Source organism: Homalodisca vitripennis, chromosome X (assembly GCF_021130785.1).
Source record: "Homalodisca vitripennis isolate AUS2020 chromosome X, UT_GWSS_2.1, whole genome shotgun sequence".
Taxonomy (NCBI): domain Eukaryota; kingdom Metazoa; phylum Arthropoda; class Insecta; order Hemiptera; family Cicadellidae; genus Homalodisca; species Homalodisca vitripennis.
In genome coordinates, this window is record NC_060215.1 from 14,206,714 (window position 1) to 14,226,930 (window position 20,217).

At 32.9% G+C, this 20,217-nt stretch overlaps 1 protein-coding gene across 7 annotated transcripts in view; it reads right to left on the reverse strand.

Annotated features, from left to right (window-relative positions):
• The window catches only part of LOC124368713 (bromodomain adjacent to zinc finger domain protein 2B), a 216,358-nt gene continuing 196,141 nt past the window's right edge, over positions 1-20,217 (reverse strand). For 6 of the 7 annotated variants that reach the window (XM_046826016.1, XM_046826019.1, XM_046826017.1 and 3 more), the window contains 6 exons: positions 19,589-19,784; positions 12,581-12,702; positions 11,032-11,173; positions 9,020-9,171; positions 4,420-4,677; positions 1-2,395 (listed from right to left, as the gene is read on the reverse strand). In XM_046826016.1, coding sequence (XP_046681972.1) covers positions 2,233-2,395; positions 4,420-4,677; positions 9,020-9,171; positions 11,032-11,173; positions 12,581-12,702; positions 19,589-19,784 — 1,033 coding nt within the window. In that variant the 3' untranslated portion in view covers positions 1-2,232. The remainder of the gene's footprint in view (positions 2,396-4,419; positions 4,678-9,019; positions 9,172-11,031; positions 11,174-12,580; positions 12,703-19,588; positions 19,785-20,217) is intronic. The other variant, XM_046826018.1, reaches the window with a different exon arrangement.

The following is a 20,217-nucleotide window of genomic DNA, read 5'->3' on the forward strand; positions in this document are numbered from 1 at the left end:
AACAATAGTGAAAAATATTTTTATTAGCTCTCAAGCTAACAGATAACATATTATTAACTAGTATTTGGTGAAAAATCATGATTTTGTTGCAATTTATTTTTGAAATGAACAGAGTATCTTAAAAGCACATTAAACATTACGACCAATTACATAAAAGAACTCTTAATTATACATTCAAAGCCACTTGCATTTGGGGCAGACATACAGTTTAAAACACTTTTAATTGTATTTAGCTTTTTAAGACAATAACACGCAAGAGTGCACTGTCCTCTTTCTATTTCAGTTTCTAATTTTATTATTTTAGATTGTTTGCTGTAACTGAGATAAGTACATGGCATGAGAACTTAAAATTATCTTAAACTGTCTTAAGGACAATTCTCTAAATGAGTATAAAAAAGACATTAAACTCATTTTTAAGAACTGACGACTAGAAATTGGACAGTTATGCAGAGTAGATTGATTATAAAAAAACAACAATCATTTCCAAATTGTATATTATCTATTACAACATTAAATAATAGAAGCAGAACGGCATAATAATAATAATAATAATGAAATATTTTGAAAATGATCATATATTAAAACTGATGATTAGACAAAACAAACATAACTGAAGTAATAAAAAAACACATGTAAAATACTGATCTTTACATTTTACACATATAACTCATAGAATTATATAAAATATTAAGGTAATGTAAATGAACCATACATTTTCTTCTAGCTTGAAAACAGCTCAAGATGTTGACATATAGCAGATTTTAACTTTTAATGGGCAATTTGTTTATATTTTACTAAGAATTTTAAGTTAAATTGCCAAAATATTCCGATGTATAAAAATTACACAACAGTGTGCAAAACTAAAAACACTGAAACACATAGACAAAGTGATATTGTGTTTTCTCTACTAGCAATACTTGGGACAACAATTTGTAATTAACTATTTTTAAGCTAGACAAAAATATTCATAATCCTACACAATTGCTTTGACTATGCTAATAAAGGAAATTTTGCAAAGTATGAAATTTATATAAAGCTTTTGAATGGAATTGTCCAAAATATTGCCACTAGGGTCAAACGCGCAACATTAAATCAATCTTAGGTGTTAAATGTACAAATCAGGTAACATTATAAAGTGAAATAAAACTAAAAGAACACTGATTTAACTAGGATTAGTAAATAAAAACGTATAAAAATTGTGTATAATGTTTTCTCTATACATCAAACTATGATCTGACTTTCATAATCGATTTTTAATCATGACAATATTATCTTTTAAAACACAAATATTTTGATAGTCATGTCTATGTCATTTTTATTTCCTTTTGTCATGAAAGTAACAAAATATTATACACATATTTTTAAAACATTGTTCATTGTGAGCTCAAAATGCAATAGATAAGCAAAATTTATTTCATCACTAAATTCGTTTTGATATCCTCGTAAAAGTCCCTGGTCAGTAAGATGTTTATAACTCAGAAAAGTACTGATATCCTAACCAAGTCATGATGTTGAGAGAACACAATTATAACTAATCAAATAATTTAATGTTGTTTAAATGGAAATGAATGAAATGAAATGAAATAAGTAAAATTTAAAACATGAATTTTAGTTTAAGCACAACAGCTGGAGTTAAGTGCTACGATTTGCCCTGAGATCACCAAGAATTTGGCTTAAACAATAATAATTTATGTTTTAAACCTGATGTTCCTCTGTATCAGACAAATGTCAACATATATTTATTAGGAGAAAAACAATAAATGCAACTGACACACAATGCATCGGTGCCGACTGCGGAAGAATATGACTAGTCCAGTCAAACAGGGACAGGATAGCTATCGAGCTGTCCAACAAAATAACAAAACAAAACAACAAAACTAATAGACTAAACTATAAATATATTTTTATTTATATATATATATATTTATAAAAAATATAAAATAATCTCTAGAACAAATGGGCCAGTTACACAGAAATGCAATTAACACATTCTATATTTTACATTGTTAACACTGAATGTGAGAATCTTAAATGAAATAAATAACTGTGTACGTAAAACTGTCCCAATTGCACATTTAGCTTTATAGATGTTAAGATAAAGATATACTCCATACACAAGTTAAAAAATAGAATTATAATTTGATTTGACCACAAATGAAAATCTCAACAAATGTCTATCTCCTATTTAATACTGTAAACGGATCAATGACTATGTACTATGTCAGAATGCAATTAAGATGGTTGCTTCTGATTCATTAATTCAGTCCATCTTGTTTCGAAAAACAATCGCATATTGTGACCGGCTTTGCCAACGGGTGAGTCGTCTTCATTAAACGTTTCACAGTTATTAAAAATAAGGCGGACATCTGAACAGAAATCTTCCCGTGACTTGTACCTGGAAAAAAATACAATCGTAAGTGATCATATACAGAACCACAATTGATACCCTACCTACAACACAAAGTTAGCACAGTGTTCCTTAAACTCAACATATAATTTAAGAAATTTGCACCAAATCGGCTGATGAAAATAAAAATAACAATGATATAATATTTACACCCAAATTTTAATATTGGAGCTCATAGATATCATTTGGTTGATTATTATCATTATTAATACAATTTGAATAATCCTTGGAAGATTTTTCAAATCCCTGAATCCTTTTTTCTGGTTCTCAAATCAAGACAACAGTTTTGGGATGATTATAAAAATCTTTAACACAACATAGATCTATCTAAAGCCTGTAAAACTTAAAACCGAGATTCAAGATGAGCAACCAGATTAGATCTTAAGCTTTGAATCTGTATATTTTTAGACGGAATATGATTAGGATCTTTATGAATTTAATTCTCATACGATTAAAAATATTCCTGTAACTGAGTAATTTATTCCGAGTTATTCACCATAATGCTATACAATTAATTAGCTCATACTACTGCTATTTCAGTTCTTCTCAAGATGTGGCTCACCTTGGATAAGATAATATTTGAATTACAATTCTTACAAAATGACAACAGCCAATTTATATTTATATCATGCGTTCTTAAGATTATGTTTATAATTTTATTTATTTAGTACTACAGTTTTATGACTTATTTGGCAAAGCCTATTGTAACAATGATGTTATTTAATGGTAACAAAACTATTTGAATTATCAGTGGCTAATGTAAAGGAAAATCGTAAGGTTCTTTAACGCCTTGATTGCCTCACCCGTGTTAACATGTGACCCTGCTTTTGTGTTCAACTGCTACGTGTGTGTCATCGCGACATGACGCCTGACAGCTATAAGATTATACATATTTCCCTCTATAGTTATTATTTTAACTACTAAATTTTTGCAGTTGTGCTGTTTGATTGCTACTACACTCTGACGGTCAACTAAGGAACTATTACAAATGCACGTGGTTAAATTTTACCAAAACATTATTGTTTTCTAGTTGTTCAAGCGTTTTCAGAAATATTATCGCAAGATTTATATTTTGATTCTATTGTGTTATATTTTGAACTAGTTGTAACAATGATAAAAGGACGTTTTATCAATTTTAGACGTGTCTAGATGCGTAGTTCTGTGTTAGGCATTCAGGAGTGCAACTTTTTTGAGGAAGATGACAATCAGGATGCGAACCCAATTTCCAACAAGAAACTGTACAAGACCTGACGAATAATGAGATTCTAATGGCAGTTTGGTAAATGGAGATATCACTGAAACTGATCATGGTGGGCGAGAAACAGTCTACATGTGGAGTACCTCTTCTATATTTATGTTTATGAGATCTTACAATGAAGCTGGCTTAGTTCCATACACAAGAAATTTTAAATGGTCCCAAAAAAAGATTGACATCTTTTTTCCGAGTAACTATTACAAATATTGAAAAAAGCATTTGGATTTGTATTAATCTTATCTTTAAGATGTTAAAGAGTCTGAAGTTTAACATTGTTTTCTTGTGGCACTAAAATCACAATGACCGCCAGTACAGTTGGCTCATAATCACGAAGTGTCCAATTATTTTGCTCCAAATACTGAGAAAGTGATACTGTCAAAACACTGAATTAATAGTAGTGTATGTGTAGGGAGCCTAGATAAGTATTTAATAATTATTATTGAATTCATCTAAATTAGTCTCAAAATCTACACATTATGTTCATTTGGAGAGTTGACATGTGAACAATGATGAAGCTTCATAACAATTGCAAATTTGTCAAATTCAGCTAAATAATATGATTTATGTAGATTACCTGTAGTAATTTGTTAGAAGTATAATTTTCAACAGGTTAATATTGATGAGGTGACCATTAATAAGTTTTTTAAATATTAGAAAATATCGAAAAATACAAAATGGTGACTGAAACTTAACATTTTATTTGAATTAAATTTTAGTCTGGAGCCAAACACCCAACGCCTAATACATAAGATCTTACCACGAGTCCATCAGCCGTTTTCTGATTGTACTGAAATCCATGGGGTTTTTGATAATCTTCTTGTACGTGGGAAACTGTTTCGTATTGACTGGGAGCAAGAAAGGCCAGGCCTCGTCATGACTCTCCAGGTCGTCTAAGAGTTGTCTGCAAGGGGCCATCTCCTTGGCCATCTTCTTACCACCAGTCTTTTCTTTTTTCACAGCTGGCTGAAGTTGAGGTGGTGACTCAGGAGCAGTCTCTTCAGGTACCATCGGGCTGCTGTTGACATTCAACAATTTGTTACATATACATCTCTTTGCACCGCATCCAGCGTATACAATTTCATCACTAAATCAAACCTTCACAGGATTTACTCAGGACCATTTCTTTGTCACTTTTCAAAGAAACATAAGCAACTTAACTGTGGTATTCAAATTCATAAATACAGGTAAATATTCAGCCCGTGCAAATGCTTCAACAGTATTAAAACTTGAGACCAGTAGTAACATCAACTCAAAGTATCTATAGAATATCACTATTGGGAGTATATCACCTAAAATCAATACTTGGTAATCAATGAATTGTTATTAGAGTTTAAGTAGCAAAAATCCTGGTATGAAAACAACAAACATAACAAAATGCAGCAGGAACTAACCGTATGGCATGTCATTTTCACTGAACACATAGACTGACTTGATATTCACTACAATAGGCTGTAGTCTGAAATTTAAAACATTAACTTCACAATAACAAGACCCGCCCTGGCATAGTGATAACCGAAAACGTAGACCACATGGAACTAATACCATGGCTTAGTTAGCTAGAGCTAATAAGATGTAACCTGACACGATGATAGCTAAAATGCAACTACCAAAAGAACAGAAAGACGTACCCAATTTATGCTAACTAAAGGACCAGGATGTTATTTATTCCACAAGGACCAGTAAAACCAGGGGTTCCCTGACAAAATGATTTACTAATTAATGGTTGTTTAGCTCACATATGCCTCAATTAACAGGTTACACGCTCGCACAGTTATCTTCAAACTGATGACTAAGCCAATCAGTGCCTCGGACCCCAACGTACACATATGTGCACATATTTACAATATTTTATTACAAACTTGCAAGATAAAATAAATCAATGGAACTTGTTTCTCTGTGTTCAGTATAATCTGTGAACATAGCCTGATTTTTTTTCGGTGAGTTATTTTGATGTTTCTGGTCTTCACTCAAAATGGCGGACTACCACCTCAACTGAGAATCGTCCTTAACCTAACTAGGAGGTAAGTAATTCTATTTCTATCATTTAATTGCATTATTAGCAATAATTATGAGTATGCTTAGTTATCTGAAACCTTTCAACAATTGTTTGATAACGTTTTTAAAGAGGAAATATTTTGTTTTCCTAGGTTACTGGAAACAAAAATAAAAAATTGTACACACTTGTGCACATTGGGTCTGTACAGTAAATTGTTGGGTTATTTTATTTGTGCACAAACTGTGCACATTGGGTGTCTGTATGAATAAAAAGTGTTTGTTCAATTGATGAAGCCTAAATTAACTTAACATTCTTTTCAACATAACCTAGCCTAGACAAACCTTTAAATAGAGTGAATTTTTGTTTACAGATGGAGCGTAAGAGCACACAAGGTTATTTTATCTCAGATGAGGAAACTACTGGCTGCGTTAGAAGACAGCGAGTTCGAATTTGATGATCTCGACAATGATCCAAATTTTGTGCCGAATGATGAAAGTGATGAGGATGACCAAACCGAGAACCAGATAGGTAACATTAGGCCTACAACTACTGAAACAGGTACTTCGTTTGAAAGTGAAAACGAGGATCTAGGCCTAGATTTAGACCTGAGTGCCGCTGGACCTTCAAGGCAACCAGCAAATGTTGGCCTTACTTTGAGGGGTAAGCAATGCAGAGGAAGAGGGACCGACAGAGGAAGAGGGAGCCGATCGAGGAAGAGGGATCGATCGAGGAAGAGGGACCGATCGAGGAAGAGGGACCAATCGAGGAAGAAGGGAAAGACGAGGGAGAGGGGGCAGATGTGGAAGGGGCCAACAACGAGGAGGTGATGGAGATGGCTGTGGTAGACGACCAGAAGCAATTTGGGGAGGTGAAACTCTCGATACAGATTTTCCTCCGTTTTCTGGCACCGGCTGACGAGCGTTGCAATAGGGATGGCTGGAATGCATTGCAATACTTCAATGAATACTTTGATGACAGAATTTTTTACTTGATGGTTGAAAAAACTAATATTTATTATCACATGACTGGTAAGGAACTGAAGAGTAACCAAAGAACAAATAAAGATATTTATTGGGAATTTCTATGCTCATGAGTACTTTAGGTTACCCTCGAATACGGCTTTATTGGGATCAAGCATTTTAAAATCCCTTTGATTTCCAAAGCGATGAACTCGAGATAGATTCTTCATGATCCGATCTACCGTTCATGTTGTTAATGATACTGATGTTCAGCTGAAAACAAAGCAAACAATAAGCTTTGGAAAGTAAGGCCAGTGATCGACAAGTTTCGAGAAACCGTATTAAAAATTCCGAGACAAAAGGAAGCAAGTATTGATGAACAGATGATACCTTTCACAGGGCATGTCGTCTTTCGACAGTTCGTGCCAAGGAAACCCAACCCGACTGGTTTAAAAAACTACGTTCTATCATCAAAGAATGGTTTGATTTTGGATTTTGAGGTATACCAAGGGAAAGTAACAACAAGGCTTCCGGCAGAAATCAATGCACAGTTGAGGCTAGGGACCGGTGCCGTGCAGTCATGAGATTGAGTGAAAACTTGCCTCCCCGGTACAAATCTTTAACTTTGACCGGTACTTTTACTGGCTTAGCATTACTTGAAGCTTTGGGAGCCAAAGGAATCTCAGGAAACTGGCACAACAATGAAAAACAGGCTCCCAAACATCAACTTCAAATCAGACGCTGAACTCTCTGCTGAAGGAAGAGGTTCATGTGACATAAAAATACGAGATGATGAAAAAGTCCTTGCTTTGAAATGGGTAGACAATAAAGTAATAACCTTAGCCTCAACTCGACATGGTGCAGAAACCATTCACTCCAGCAAGAAGATACTCCAGGGCTGACAGAGAATACATACAAGTACAAAATGCCCGAAATTGTTAGCCAGTACAAATCTCAACATGGGTTGGGGTGGAATTACACAATAGGATGTTAGCTCACTACCGGTCCTACCACAGAACTAACAAGTGGCCTGTACGCTTCATGGAGCACTTTTTGGACATGGCATGTGTCAATAGTTGGATAACTTACAAGGATGACCAACAAGCTAGACACACTCCGAAAAAAAGATGTAATGGGACATGCATTTTTTCAAAATGCGCCTTTCACAGCTTCTAATTCTTGGTGTAGACCCATCTGCAGATACGAAAGACTCAGATGACGAGCAACCTCCTCGTAAAAAGCTCGCAGGTGGCCTGGAAATGTGTCACTACCTCCTCGAGAAGTTTCGAATCAAAACAGGCAGCAGCGCATCTTCCTCAGGCGATGGATCTTTCTTCGGCCCCGCGTTGCAGGAATCCAGGCTGTAAGGCTAGGTCAAGAATCAAGTGTCTTCGTTGTCAAGTTTTCTTCTGTGTTTCAAAAGAGAGAAAATTGCTTTCTAGAATTTCATAGAATATAGAAATTGGTTAAGCTTACATAACTTTGTGAATAAAATAAGACATTTGAAACCTTTTCTGTGTTTTAATTTCCTACAATAACAAAATGAAGTCAAATTTGTATTAATTTTGAATTTAAATGTAAGCGGATGGTATAAAGACCCAATGTGCACAAATTTTATTTTTTAAATAAAAAAAGTAAAATTTAAAAAAAAACATTTTTTTGGTCATAATCAATGCCTATAAGTCTAAAAAAATGACTTTACAATTTTTTTCTTCATCAATAAAGGCTCGGGTCTGAAGCCGGGTGCACAACTACATTTGGAGGCAAGCTGAATTAATTAAATATAAATATTTTATGGTTTTAATTCACTCCTCAACAGCCCCTTTCATAAAATCTTTACTATTTTGCTGTCAGAGAAAAGCCTGCCAGCCTTAAAATTATTAGGTGTAATATATTTTTAAACTTGTTTGACCAGCAGTTTTGTTCTGATGTTTATCCTCAGTAAAAATGCTCATTGAGATTGCATAGTTTTTCTGTGATCTGTAACACAGCAGCAAGTATATACTGGATCCACTACATTCTTTCCTTTCATATGACTACCATATCATGGCGATCAAATCAATTAATTTATAAAAATAGCATGAGAAACTTGATCACAAAATGGCTAATGTTTGCAAAGTTTAAGGCAATTAGTCGTGGGCAATATTTAAGTAGAATATACTTTAATAATATAAATATGTATAAAACAATATTGTGAGAAATTAAAAGAAAAGCTCTAAAAAGTCACTTCACTGTTGACTTAATCTTTGCTAATTGGCCGGTTGAAACCCTCTCACAGGCCAAATTTGGCTGTCCAGAGAATCTATCAAGTGGAACGTATTTTTGTCTCCTGCACTTACTATCTCAGTTTAGGGTTACCTGTAGCGAAAAGTAGTATGGGTAAAAATGTTCTGCAATAATACCTAAGATTAGGCTCTACAATGTTGCCGGGACCATCTTCACTGCGAGTCGCGGAACTGCTGGGACTGGTGTTGCTGACAGTTCGCTTGGAGCTCAACCGCTTGCGGGGCATCTTTGCTAGGCAAGTGGGGCAGTGCCACTTCCCCCGAGGCACCTGCACAAACCACACAGTTTATATACATGCAACTGCGGCTCACAGAGGAAATCAAGGAATATGAATAGTATGAACATGATTTTGGATTAGAAGTCAAGTAAAATATCTTTAAACACAAAACATTTGAAATAATACAAATTGAGTATTACCATCTGGTGATAAGTTTAATATAATTAAATTAAGCTAAAATGACAGGTCATCAAGATTTTCATTGAAGAATTCATTAATGTAATAATAATAATATTTATAAATTAATACACTGTTGACATTTCATATAAAACGTCTGTATAATATATGGAACAATGAAAGCATTAATTTCCCCCAGCATTAAAAGTTGAAAAGTTATATCCCAAGTTTAAAAATGGTTCTCACTTGGATGTCTGTAACTACTAACCAATATCACTCCTACCAACATTTTCAAAGATAAGAAAATTTGTTACATTTCTTACTAGTTGGATTTGTACAGTTCGGACCGACTAAAAACAATAATCTAATTAATTAATCTAGTGCTACTTATTTCACTCTTGTACAAGTTTATAAGTAAAATATTACTAGGTTGTAATTGCAACAAATTCAACTGTTATTCAAGTAAATAAGTTGACGTTTGTTGTGAAAATCAGTTTCACTGATAGTATAAAAGTGGCAAAATTTACTTCATCACTGAAATTTATTATTCTAATTTTTAATCTGTTGTAAATGATTTAAATAAGTTTAAAATTACATTAAAACAAACTGCAAACATAATCCAGAGTTTGAACTATGCTGTAGAACAGCTGATAACCTATAGAGGAATCGAGGAACATGCAAAACAAAATACTCTGTTATATTAATATACTAGGAAACCAGCAGAGGATTTTGGAATTGATGGGTGTCAAGAGAAATGCATGTGTAAATTAATGAGTGTTTACGTCTACAGCTTTTAAGTGTTTTCTTAACAAGTTACAATTTTAAAGTATAAAAACATTTCTAGATAAATGTCAATTTAATATGCAAACAAAATTTTTGTCTTATACATATAAAGATTTCAATAGCTAACTAATAAATAATTACATTTTAATGTTTGAACAATCACAAGCACATGTTTATTATGCATATTTAGCACTGGGATTTATTGTTAAAAAGATAATGGAAGATACATTTATAGCAGAATAGTGTTTTACTTCACTGATATAGACTGGAAGTATAAATCTAGTACAGTAATTGACAACAGTAGTCTTCATGTGGCATGTTTCTGCAATAAAAAGGTTTCTACAATCTATGAATGTGCAGTGAGTTTGTTCTCTGTTTGATTAACAACTTCTGTCATCATTTGACATATGTCAATCCCAGTACTTGTATCGTGGCAGCTATTAGTGATTGGTCATTCATCTCCGACTGACAGAGACTGTACTAACGTTTTGAACTTACTTTAGTGACAAAACATAAAATCATACATATTTAAATTACTTAGAGCACTAAATAAAATTGAACACTTGAAATGTACTTAGTAATGATTAAATATTAAACACTGAAATAAAAATTTGTAAACAGTAGACTAACAAATTCAAAAATATTTAAACATAAGTCACTACCGTAATTTTTTTTCTTGACATTTTCGCTCACAGTCGGCCATGTAGCATGTCCTTTTTTTACTTTCCAGTATTAACAATAATATTGACAAGTGTTTGAAGACCAAAAAGTGTTAGCTAAAGTTAAAATAATTTGTAATTACAAATATATTTGACTTATTTCAAGAATTTTATACAATGAGGATGTTATGAAACCTACATTTCTTTAATTATTAAAGTAACTTAGTTGTAGTTGACATTATTTATTGGACCCATGTGCACAATATAAATAAAGATATTTTGACTCTGATACCTTGGTAATAGGGGGTTGCAGACAATCGGTGTGGTAAGCTTTAGGACAGCTATCACAAACTACCAAGTTGCGACCAAGTTTCTTTCCACATACAATGCAACACTTGTCTCCTGTAGCCTTGTTCATGCATTCGTAACAATACCTGCGGCAAACATATAACATTCATAACAACTCTTCAAATAAAGGAATAATCTTATGTAACTGATCACTGCCTTTGAAGAAATTAATACAAAATTCTGATTTCTGATTTGGCAAACACACATGTTGCCACACCAGTCTGCCAATACAAACTGATATAATTTCTACTGGAGAACACGTGTATATAGTGTAAATAGTACAATAAAACTCATCAAGAAAGGATAACACAAGTAAGTTATTCTTACTGTCTATCACATTCATAGTCATATTTTACATGAAATCAACAAATAAAGCATTATCAAGTTGATAAGGATATTTTTAACAACATTAAAAAAATTACATAAAAATGAAGTAATTAATTTTTTATATTATTTTGTCTTTTATAAAAAATTAAAAAGTTATAAAAATTTCTTGATAAATAATGGAAATATTATCCATGGAAACATTGTTATTCAGTAAATGAGAAATTTTCTGTTTTTTGTAACATTTAGTTTTTTATTTTTTTAAACTTTATTTTTAGGTGTAAATTTTTTTTAAATGTTTTATTAAAAGAAATTAGATACAGTATAGTAAAATAACACAATTGAACATTTTGCAAAAATATTTCAGTACCAAAAAGTTTTGTAACAATAAAAATAAAATCATAATTTTTTAAATATTTGTTACAAGCAAAGAAAAACATTAAATAATTTTCAAAATGCAACATAAGAAAATTTACTTATCTACAAAAATAATTTAAAAAACAGAAAATCATATCAGTAAATAAATTGTTTATGAATTTTTAACGAATCCCTAGTAAAAATCTGTCATTTCCACTCTGCATTCTATGTACTATATCATTTAGCAAAATGGCCCCAGCACTCAACGGGTTAAATTAGGTTACACATTTTACTAATTTGGTTTTTAGTGTTATTTTAACAAAAGTTATAAAATTCATTAATTTTTTAAGTCAATTACAAGCTTGTACACTTTAGATTCGTCTTAAATGTTATTTTTTGTACTAGTATAACAAACTTTTACTGTGTAAACATTGCATGGAAAAAAATGGTTCTTCAAATGAGATCGAGCCCCCTTTGAAGGAGATGAAAGGGGATCCTTTCTTGTCCAACAAATTTAAAAGGATACCTTTTCTTCTCACAGATTCCCAGACAATTCTTCCAGTCATGCAGCTACAGATTTATTCAGAGCTGTGCTTACCTCAAGATAGGTGAAATAAATCTGTATCAGAACCTGAGAAGTATCCCTCTGTAATGCTCAATGGTCTGATGATCTCTAGCCAGTACTATCTCGTGTCTGAGCTGTGTGACACATGTTCGGCACCGAGATTACCCGGACCAATAAGGGCCAAGCCACTGGAAGTCTACTATACTACAATATGTAACCTCGGTGTTGGTACAAGTAAAAAACTAACCAATCTCCTTCAGGAATATTTTCCATCTTCGGCTTGAAGCAGTAAGTGTGATATCCTTTGTCGCACCCGTCGCACAGTAACAATTTGTCCTCATTGTCCCCGCTATGGCAGAACTGACAATTCTAGAACATTCACCAGAACATCATAAAGACACCCATCGGCAAGATTTCACTAAGTATAAAACACATTTCAATAACACAACCATGACAATATTCAAAGAAAAGAGTCACCCTTTTATTTTTTTTCATTGGCATTTAATGACATAAAAATGTACAATGTCAGGATATTTCCAGTAGAAAAAGTTTGGTCGGTCTTGCATATTACAAAGATTCATGTTTTTGATTCTTGGGTAGCACAAGAAACTCAGTATTACTAGTAACAAAGGACAGAAGAGGTGTAAGGAGTGCGGATAAGTGAAGCGCTGAAAGAAGCTGGTCTAAAAGCAAAATTGCCAGTGAGTAAGATACCGTTATAATGCTGTTTACGGAGTAAAGCTCGGACTTAAGAAGAATGTAAAGAGAAATGAGATAAGTGATGGATTTCAAAAAGAAATTTAGTATAAAAATAAGAATGTGAAAGTAGGAGAAGAAACACGGGAGACAAGGTACAAGAGTGGCAGATATGTAGGGTCAAGGATTATGTGGATCTAGCGTGATGTTACAGGTTTGAACATGTCGCGAATCACTGGATCAGAGCAAACCCAGCTGCTCAAGATTGTGTATCGATTCGGGATGGAAGAAATTCTCCTTGTATGAGAGAGCTCTGAAACGATAGAATGAAAATATTGATTATAGAATGTAGATAACAGGATCAAATTTTCTAAAATATACAAGACAAAAAGAACTTAAAAAATGAAAATAAAAAACCATATTCAGAACAAAAGGTGTTGGGTTGTTTACAAAGATTTGTAGGGTTTAGGTACAAGAGTACACGAAGAAATTACATGATGATATATAGGAAGATGGCTGGCCAATAAGTCTCCTACTAGTGTCGGGATGGAGGTGAGAACAAGGCCTCCAACACAACATCTGACAATTGTTTCGTATTTTGACACCTATACTGTAATCTATGTTCATGTACACCCATAAATAAGCTGCCTTGCTGAATAAAAGAATAAAAATAAATAAATAAAACGAATGGAAAACACTACGAGGAATACAGGAGCAAAGCTGACAACCAAAGTAACCCATTGGGAAAAACATACGCACTGGTTACGTACCGAGCGCTCCCGGACAGAATGTCGAGCTATACGCTGGGTACGTGGTTTATGTTTAGCCACTCTTTATAATGTTATGGGTTGTTCTAGATCTGAAAATATCTGACAGATGTTGCTGTCATGGTCTTGACTGGTTCCTTTACTAAGAAGGTAATACATTTGCTTTGTTACTGGCAGCAATTAACTGACCACCCGTTTGTTGGAACGTTTCATCATTGTTTTCATTGATCAGCTGTTAACCGTAAGGTTACATGTGTTGTTTATTTTTTTTTTAGTTGTGAGATTGATCGAAATGGTTGTAAAAAACTGCAGGATTCTGTTGCTACTTTGTTATTAGACAGTGTTTACGAGTGCAATTCTGTTATCAGTGATTGTGATGGAAGTGTGGAAGACGTAAATATTTCCCTTGCTCAAAAATCCTTTGCCAACTCATGATTTGTGCAAGGATGAAGAACTTGAACGTCAAGATGAAGGTTATTTGGATTATTTTATAATTGTACAGTACGTTTTATTATTTTTTAAGTAATTTTGTGTACAGACAATAAAAAAATCTTTATTTCCTAGGAAACTAGAAGTTTAAGTAAATGTCTAGCAAAATCATGAAAAACATTACTCTTTATTTTTTTTTACTCTTTATTTTTTTTTAGCTTATTATTTTAGATATATGCATGAAAATATTTTTGTTTATGTAAAAATCACTGTCATATTTAACCCTTTTACTGCCAGCCATTTTTTTATTGTACCAGTCAAAATTGCCAAGGAGGAAAATCGCTGTCGTGCATTCATTTACAAAAAATGCTGTATCTTTTTTATTTTTCATTAGATTTGCATGAATTTTTATTTTATTTACTCGTATTTAAATGCTGTTTTTTAAATAATAAAAAGACATTTTAATTTGAAACAAACTCATTATTTAATTTTAAAAATGATGTAAATAAAAATTGTGTTTGGCATCTGATAATTTATTTTTAAAATTATACTAAAATTATGAGCATGATATCATTATAAACTAGAGCAATTGCTTAGAACATGTACCAAATTTGAAGGTGCTACCTTGAAACATAGCTGCACTATGAGGATTTTCCCAAAAGTGGTAGGCCTCCTCTAGGCCTACCAGTGGAAGTTGAAGGTAAACTTTCTGTGCCACATCCCCCTCACTATCTAATAACTCCTCATTATCTGATGGTAAGATAAAGTCAGGATCGTCATCAGTGTCATCCACATCACTTTGATTGTCATCAATAGCCCTAACACTAATATCAGATTCGTTCTCGGCATCTGAATCTGACAAATTCTGAAGGAAATCGTCACTCAGTTAGTCTTGCACTTGTACACCACCATCGATTAGACTCTTAATTATTGTTCCCTCACTCACAGGAGAGTTAGATGTAACTCTTTTACTTCTTTTATCCTTGATCAACAAAAGTAACACTTCAAAAAACTTTCGATAACATTGTAAACAACAACAATGAACGAAGATTTCAGTAACATAACCCGATCAACTGGTTTTGACAGCTGTCTAGATAGTTCGTCAATTCTAGTCAAAGACGACGAAAATAGAAATCCAAAGTTCTTCAAATGGCTTCTTTCATTATCCTTTGCTCCTAAACAACCAAAATACCGAATATTTCGGCATTTGAACATAACAGTAGCCAGTAACAATAAAAAAAACAGACGTCCGACATATCGGACGTTGGCGTTTTCGGCAAAAATGCCGACGTCCGACATATCGGACGTCGGCAGTAAAAGAGTTAAGGTAAGGTATGTTTAAGTTAGTTAGAAAGTAATAAAAAAATTAATAAAAACATTTATTTTTAAAAAGTTAAAACTATTTTTAAAATTAAAATATTTTAGTAAATAATTTTATTATAAATATAAATATAGTATTTAGTATATTAAATGAAGATATTACATTAAACAGAACAGTAAAAAAATTATTGCTCCATCTTTTATAGATTTTTTTTAGAAAGCTTCAACCCAAGTCATGGGTGAACCAAACCGAATAGAAGACCAAAGCAACTGAAATGAGACAAGCTGTTCTGTTATTAGGTTCTGCAATCTGTACTTAAAAAACGTTGCTGCGACATCAAGTTGTTTAAGATGGCAATTTAGTTTATACTGTGAGGCTCAATGTTTAATATGAATTAATTGTGACTGTGCTAGGGAACAAAGAAACAAGACAAAGTAACACATGTTAAAAAGAATACAGCTTTCTTTCAACTATTTCTTGAGGAAAGATTTCCTAATTTGCATCTGTAGATGGCAACAAGGAGCATGATGGCATTAGAGTAATAGCTGGATTTAGCCCACTGAGGAGAGGATAGGAAAATAGAGACTCTAGAAAAATTGGCTGGAGAGACGGGGTTATAACATCAAAGAAAGAGGAACCTATGTTTAAGGAATGAGTGAGAGGAAGAGAGTGAAATGAAAGTGTGACCACTAGTTGATAAGGAGACCAATAATCCTAAGCACTGAGTTAAGATGGATAGGTGTTATGTATCTAAAATAACTGGAAGAGGTAGAAATGAGAGAAAGAAAAAAAAACAGAAATAAAAGCCAAGTGGTTCGGAGTGTAAGTTTAAGTTTTGGGAGCTGTGAAATGAAAAAGGGCTTTGGATAAACATGTATACAGGGTGTTCATTTTAAAACTTCAAACTCATATTAAAAGACTTATAGCCCAAGTATCAATATTATGTAAATGGGAGTTATAGTACTAATGGGGGAACAAAAACAATTATCCATTTTAAGCTTTAACTTATATAACTGAAACTCTTTTCATCATTAAACTACACACACAATTCCTCATGTAAAGCTTATGTACAGACTTGACACCATGTAATGAACTAAAGTCAACAAAGGGTAAAAGTACATATTAAGTTTGAAAATACTAGGGACTGTCCATGGTTATAATACATTATATCCAACAGTCTTCAACATAAATTTGTGCCACCTGGTCACCATAGAAGATACAAATAGAAAAATACTTTGTGACCCATTATCAACAAGAGTAAAATAAGTGAACCAATCAAGAGAAAATGAAAGAAGAAAAAATATAATTAAATATAAAAATATTAACACACATCAATCATTAGTGCATGCAGAATTCCTTATACCCATCAGAACTTAAAATAATGAGTTAGATAAGCTAGCCTCTATGGTTAGGGTTTATTAAAATATTACTTAAAATATAGAACAGTAGTGTTTTAATATGTTTTCATTTTAATAGGTGTAGACATGAGGCTTATAGAACTTATTCGCTATTACCAAAAAAACCTTAACTTCTTTAGCATATCTAAACAATGCTAGATGGTACAAGGGCTAAAACAAATTACAAAGATTTAGTAAACCATTTAACGCCTAGTGTAAGGATCTCATATTTTATGTGATTGATGTTTTTGCATACTGTGTATTTGTACGAGTTCTGCTTACTGAGTGATGTCGATATCGTGATGTAAGTAACACCATTCACTTTAGAATGCGCACAATGTATTGAATCGGTTAAGTAACAAAGTGGAATCTGTTGACTTGTTTTTGCAAAATCCCACTGTGCAAAAACATGTTTTAAAGTATGCCATACTAAAAGCAAACTAGTAAGTGTAGGATATTATCAGAGGAAAGTTTCTATGCTCAAATAAGCACCACAAAATGAATGTAAATATTTTGACGTGACAACGTCTTAAATTAGGTTGCGGCTCGGAGTCACTCATGAAAAAGTGTAACGCCCGGTAACGTTACGATGCCCGTCCAGTGGGGTCCGCGGGATGGATCCGCACGGGATAAAGCAGATAACTGTGGGTCCGCCGCACGGGATAAAGCAGATAACTATGTTTATTCGTGAAAATGTGGAGTGCTTAGATTCGTCATTTACAACAACTACAACAATAAAGGTAAATAATTGTACACTGATATTTCATTATCGTAAACTATGATTGATTGATTAATTGTTAGATTGACACAAAAGTTGAGAAACTGAGTTTATAGGTTATGTCATACTATTGACAAATGTACAACAATAAAGGTAAATAATTGTACACTGATATTTCATTATCGTAAACTATGATTGATTGATTAATTGTTAGATTGACACAAAAGTTGAGAAACTGAGTTTATAGGTTATGTCATACTATTGACAAATGTTGATAGTGTTAAGTAAATTATTAGTTTAAATCACTCTGCAATCAATCAATCGTAATTCAGTCGATTGAGAAGAAACAGCGCGTATTGCTAGTCAAACATTTAAAATAACAAATTATAACCTCTAACCTGTCATAACAGTGCGACCAAACAAACGAACTAAACCGACCAATCACCACGCGCGGAGTTAGAATTTAACTGTGTTTAGCAAGAATTTCAAATTCCAATTTTAGTAAATGTTTTATTCAACTTTACCATTTACAATAACAAATTTTAATTAATTTCAAATTATGTACAATGTTTTAGTAAACAAAATATATTTCTATAGTTAAAATTTGTGCAATTCTTATTTTCATTCAATTCTTTGTTCCTATTGTGCAATTTAATAATATTCATATCAGTAAATATTCTACCGAGAAAAAGATGTTGTCACGTAAAATCTTCGCCCGTAAAAACCGACTTTACAGGCAACCATAATTTTTTTTAGTTTGGATTGTTTGCAATAAAACATGCGCTAAAAATGTGTTTTGAATAATTTAATTTTCAACAGAATTCAACAATTTTTAAATAAAAGAAATAACGGGGGAAATACAGGTATGTAAGCATTTTTTATATGTAAGTCTAGTAGCTTTTTACTTTTAATTTTTTTAAGAACGGTCAGCTGTCGAAGAGACATGCAATTGAGAGTGTGAAACTATAATAGATAGTGTATAAGCTTAAATTTGGTAATTTCTCGTTTTGACAAATGTACAGAGAAAATATTGTAATGAAATCAAACATGCAAAAAAACTGCAATATTTCCATAACAAAAATGTAAGATAATTTTGTGCTGAACTGAAAGAAAACAAATTGAGATAACTTTTTGTAGACGTTTTGAAAATCTGTTTATTACATTACAGTATTTTCAAAATAACAAAAGTAAAACACCAGAAATAACAATTACAAATTTAATACAGCCTCTCATTTACAAATATAATTAAAAAAGATTCTTTCTACATGAAAGTTAAATTTTTTAATATTCCTAAAGATTTAATTATAAGAGTACTATTCTTCTTTCAAAATAACCACCTTTTTTTTAAAGGTTATTATTAACGATGGATACCAAGGAAGATAACAAGAAAGGATAACAAGATTTTGGACATTTACCTTTATTACATGTTACAAAAATAGAACACTGCATTTGGAGAAGGATTAGAATCTATCTTCTTGTTTAGGAGTAAAAAAACCAAGCAAGCAAAAATTAAAATATGGCGAAGTAAACTTAATATATTGGTCCACTGACTTGGGTGAGTTTTACACCATATATTGATTTGTACTAGCTTAACCTTATGTCTTAGATTTATTTGTCACTAGAAAAAGAGAATAGATTATTACCATACAAACATAGAGTTCTAGTTTTGAAATACCATAATAATAATAATATATACATTTTTGAAAAATTCATATTGGAATACTTTTAATTAATAGAAAATGTTATTTCAATTTTTTAGTTAACCATCTTATTTATCATAGCAGTCTTGTAACTCTCTGAACTAATGTAAATACCAGTCTATCCCCAGCAAATGTGACAGTGTAGGTTTATTCTATAAGCCTCGTAAGTCGAAATACTGTAGTTAAAAGTAAAAGTTAGTATAAGCCATGCGCACAATTATACCCACACTTGGAGTGAGAGACGCACTCACAGCTTTCATAATGCTTTTGTCCCAAGCAATGGAAGCCTCAAGCATGTGCAGTGCCATGGAGAGTTGTGCGGCGGTCTGAGACTTGATGACGGCATCCCGCCAGGTCACCAGACCTTTGGGCACCGTCTCCAAGTCAATGCTAGCGCTCAGGTTCACATCTACTGCAGTTACACTGAAACAGTTCACACACACATTATATTACAGCCAGGTCACCAGACCTTTGGGCACCGTCTCTAAGTCAATGCTAGCGCTCAGGTTCACATCTACTGCAGTTACACTGAAACAGTTCACACACACATTATATTACAGCCAGGTCACCAGACCTTTGGGCACCGTCTCCAAGTCAATGCTAGCGCTCAGGTTCACATCTACTGCAGTTACACTGAAACAGTTCACACACACACATTATATTACAGCCAGGTCACCAGACCTTTGGGCACCGTCTCCAAGTCAATGCTAGCGCTCAGGTTCACATCTACTGCAGTTACACTGAAACAGTTCACACATACATTATATTACAGCCAGGTCACCAGACCTTTGGGCACCGTCTCCAAGTCATCAGACCCTTAATGCTGTGCACATCGATTTTAGATTTTGAAAATATA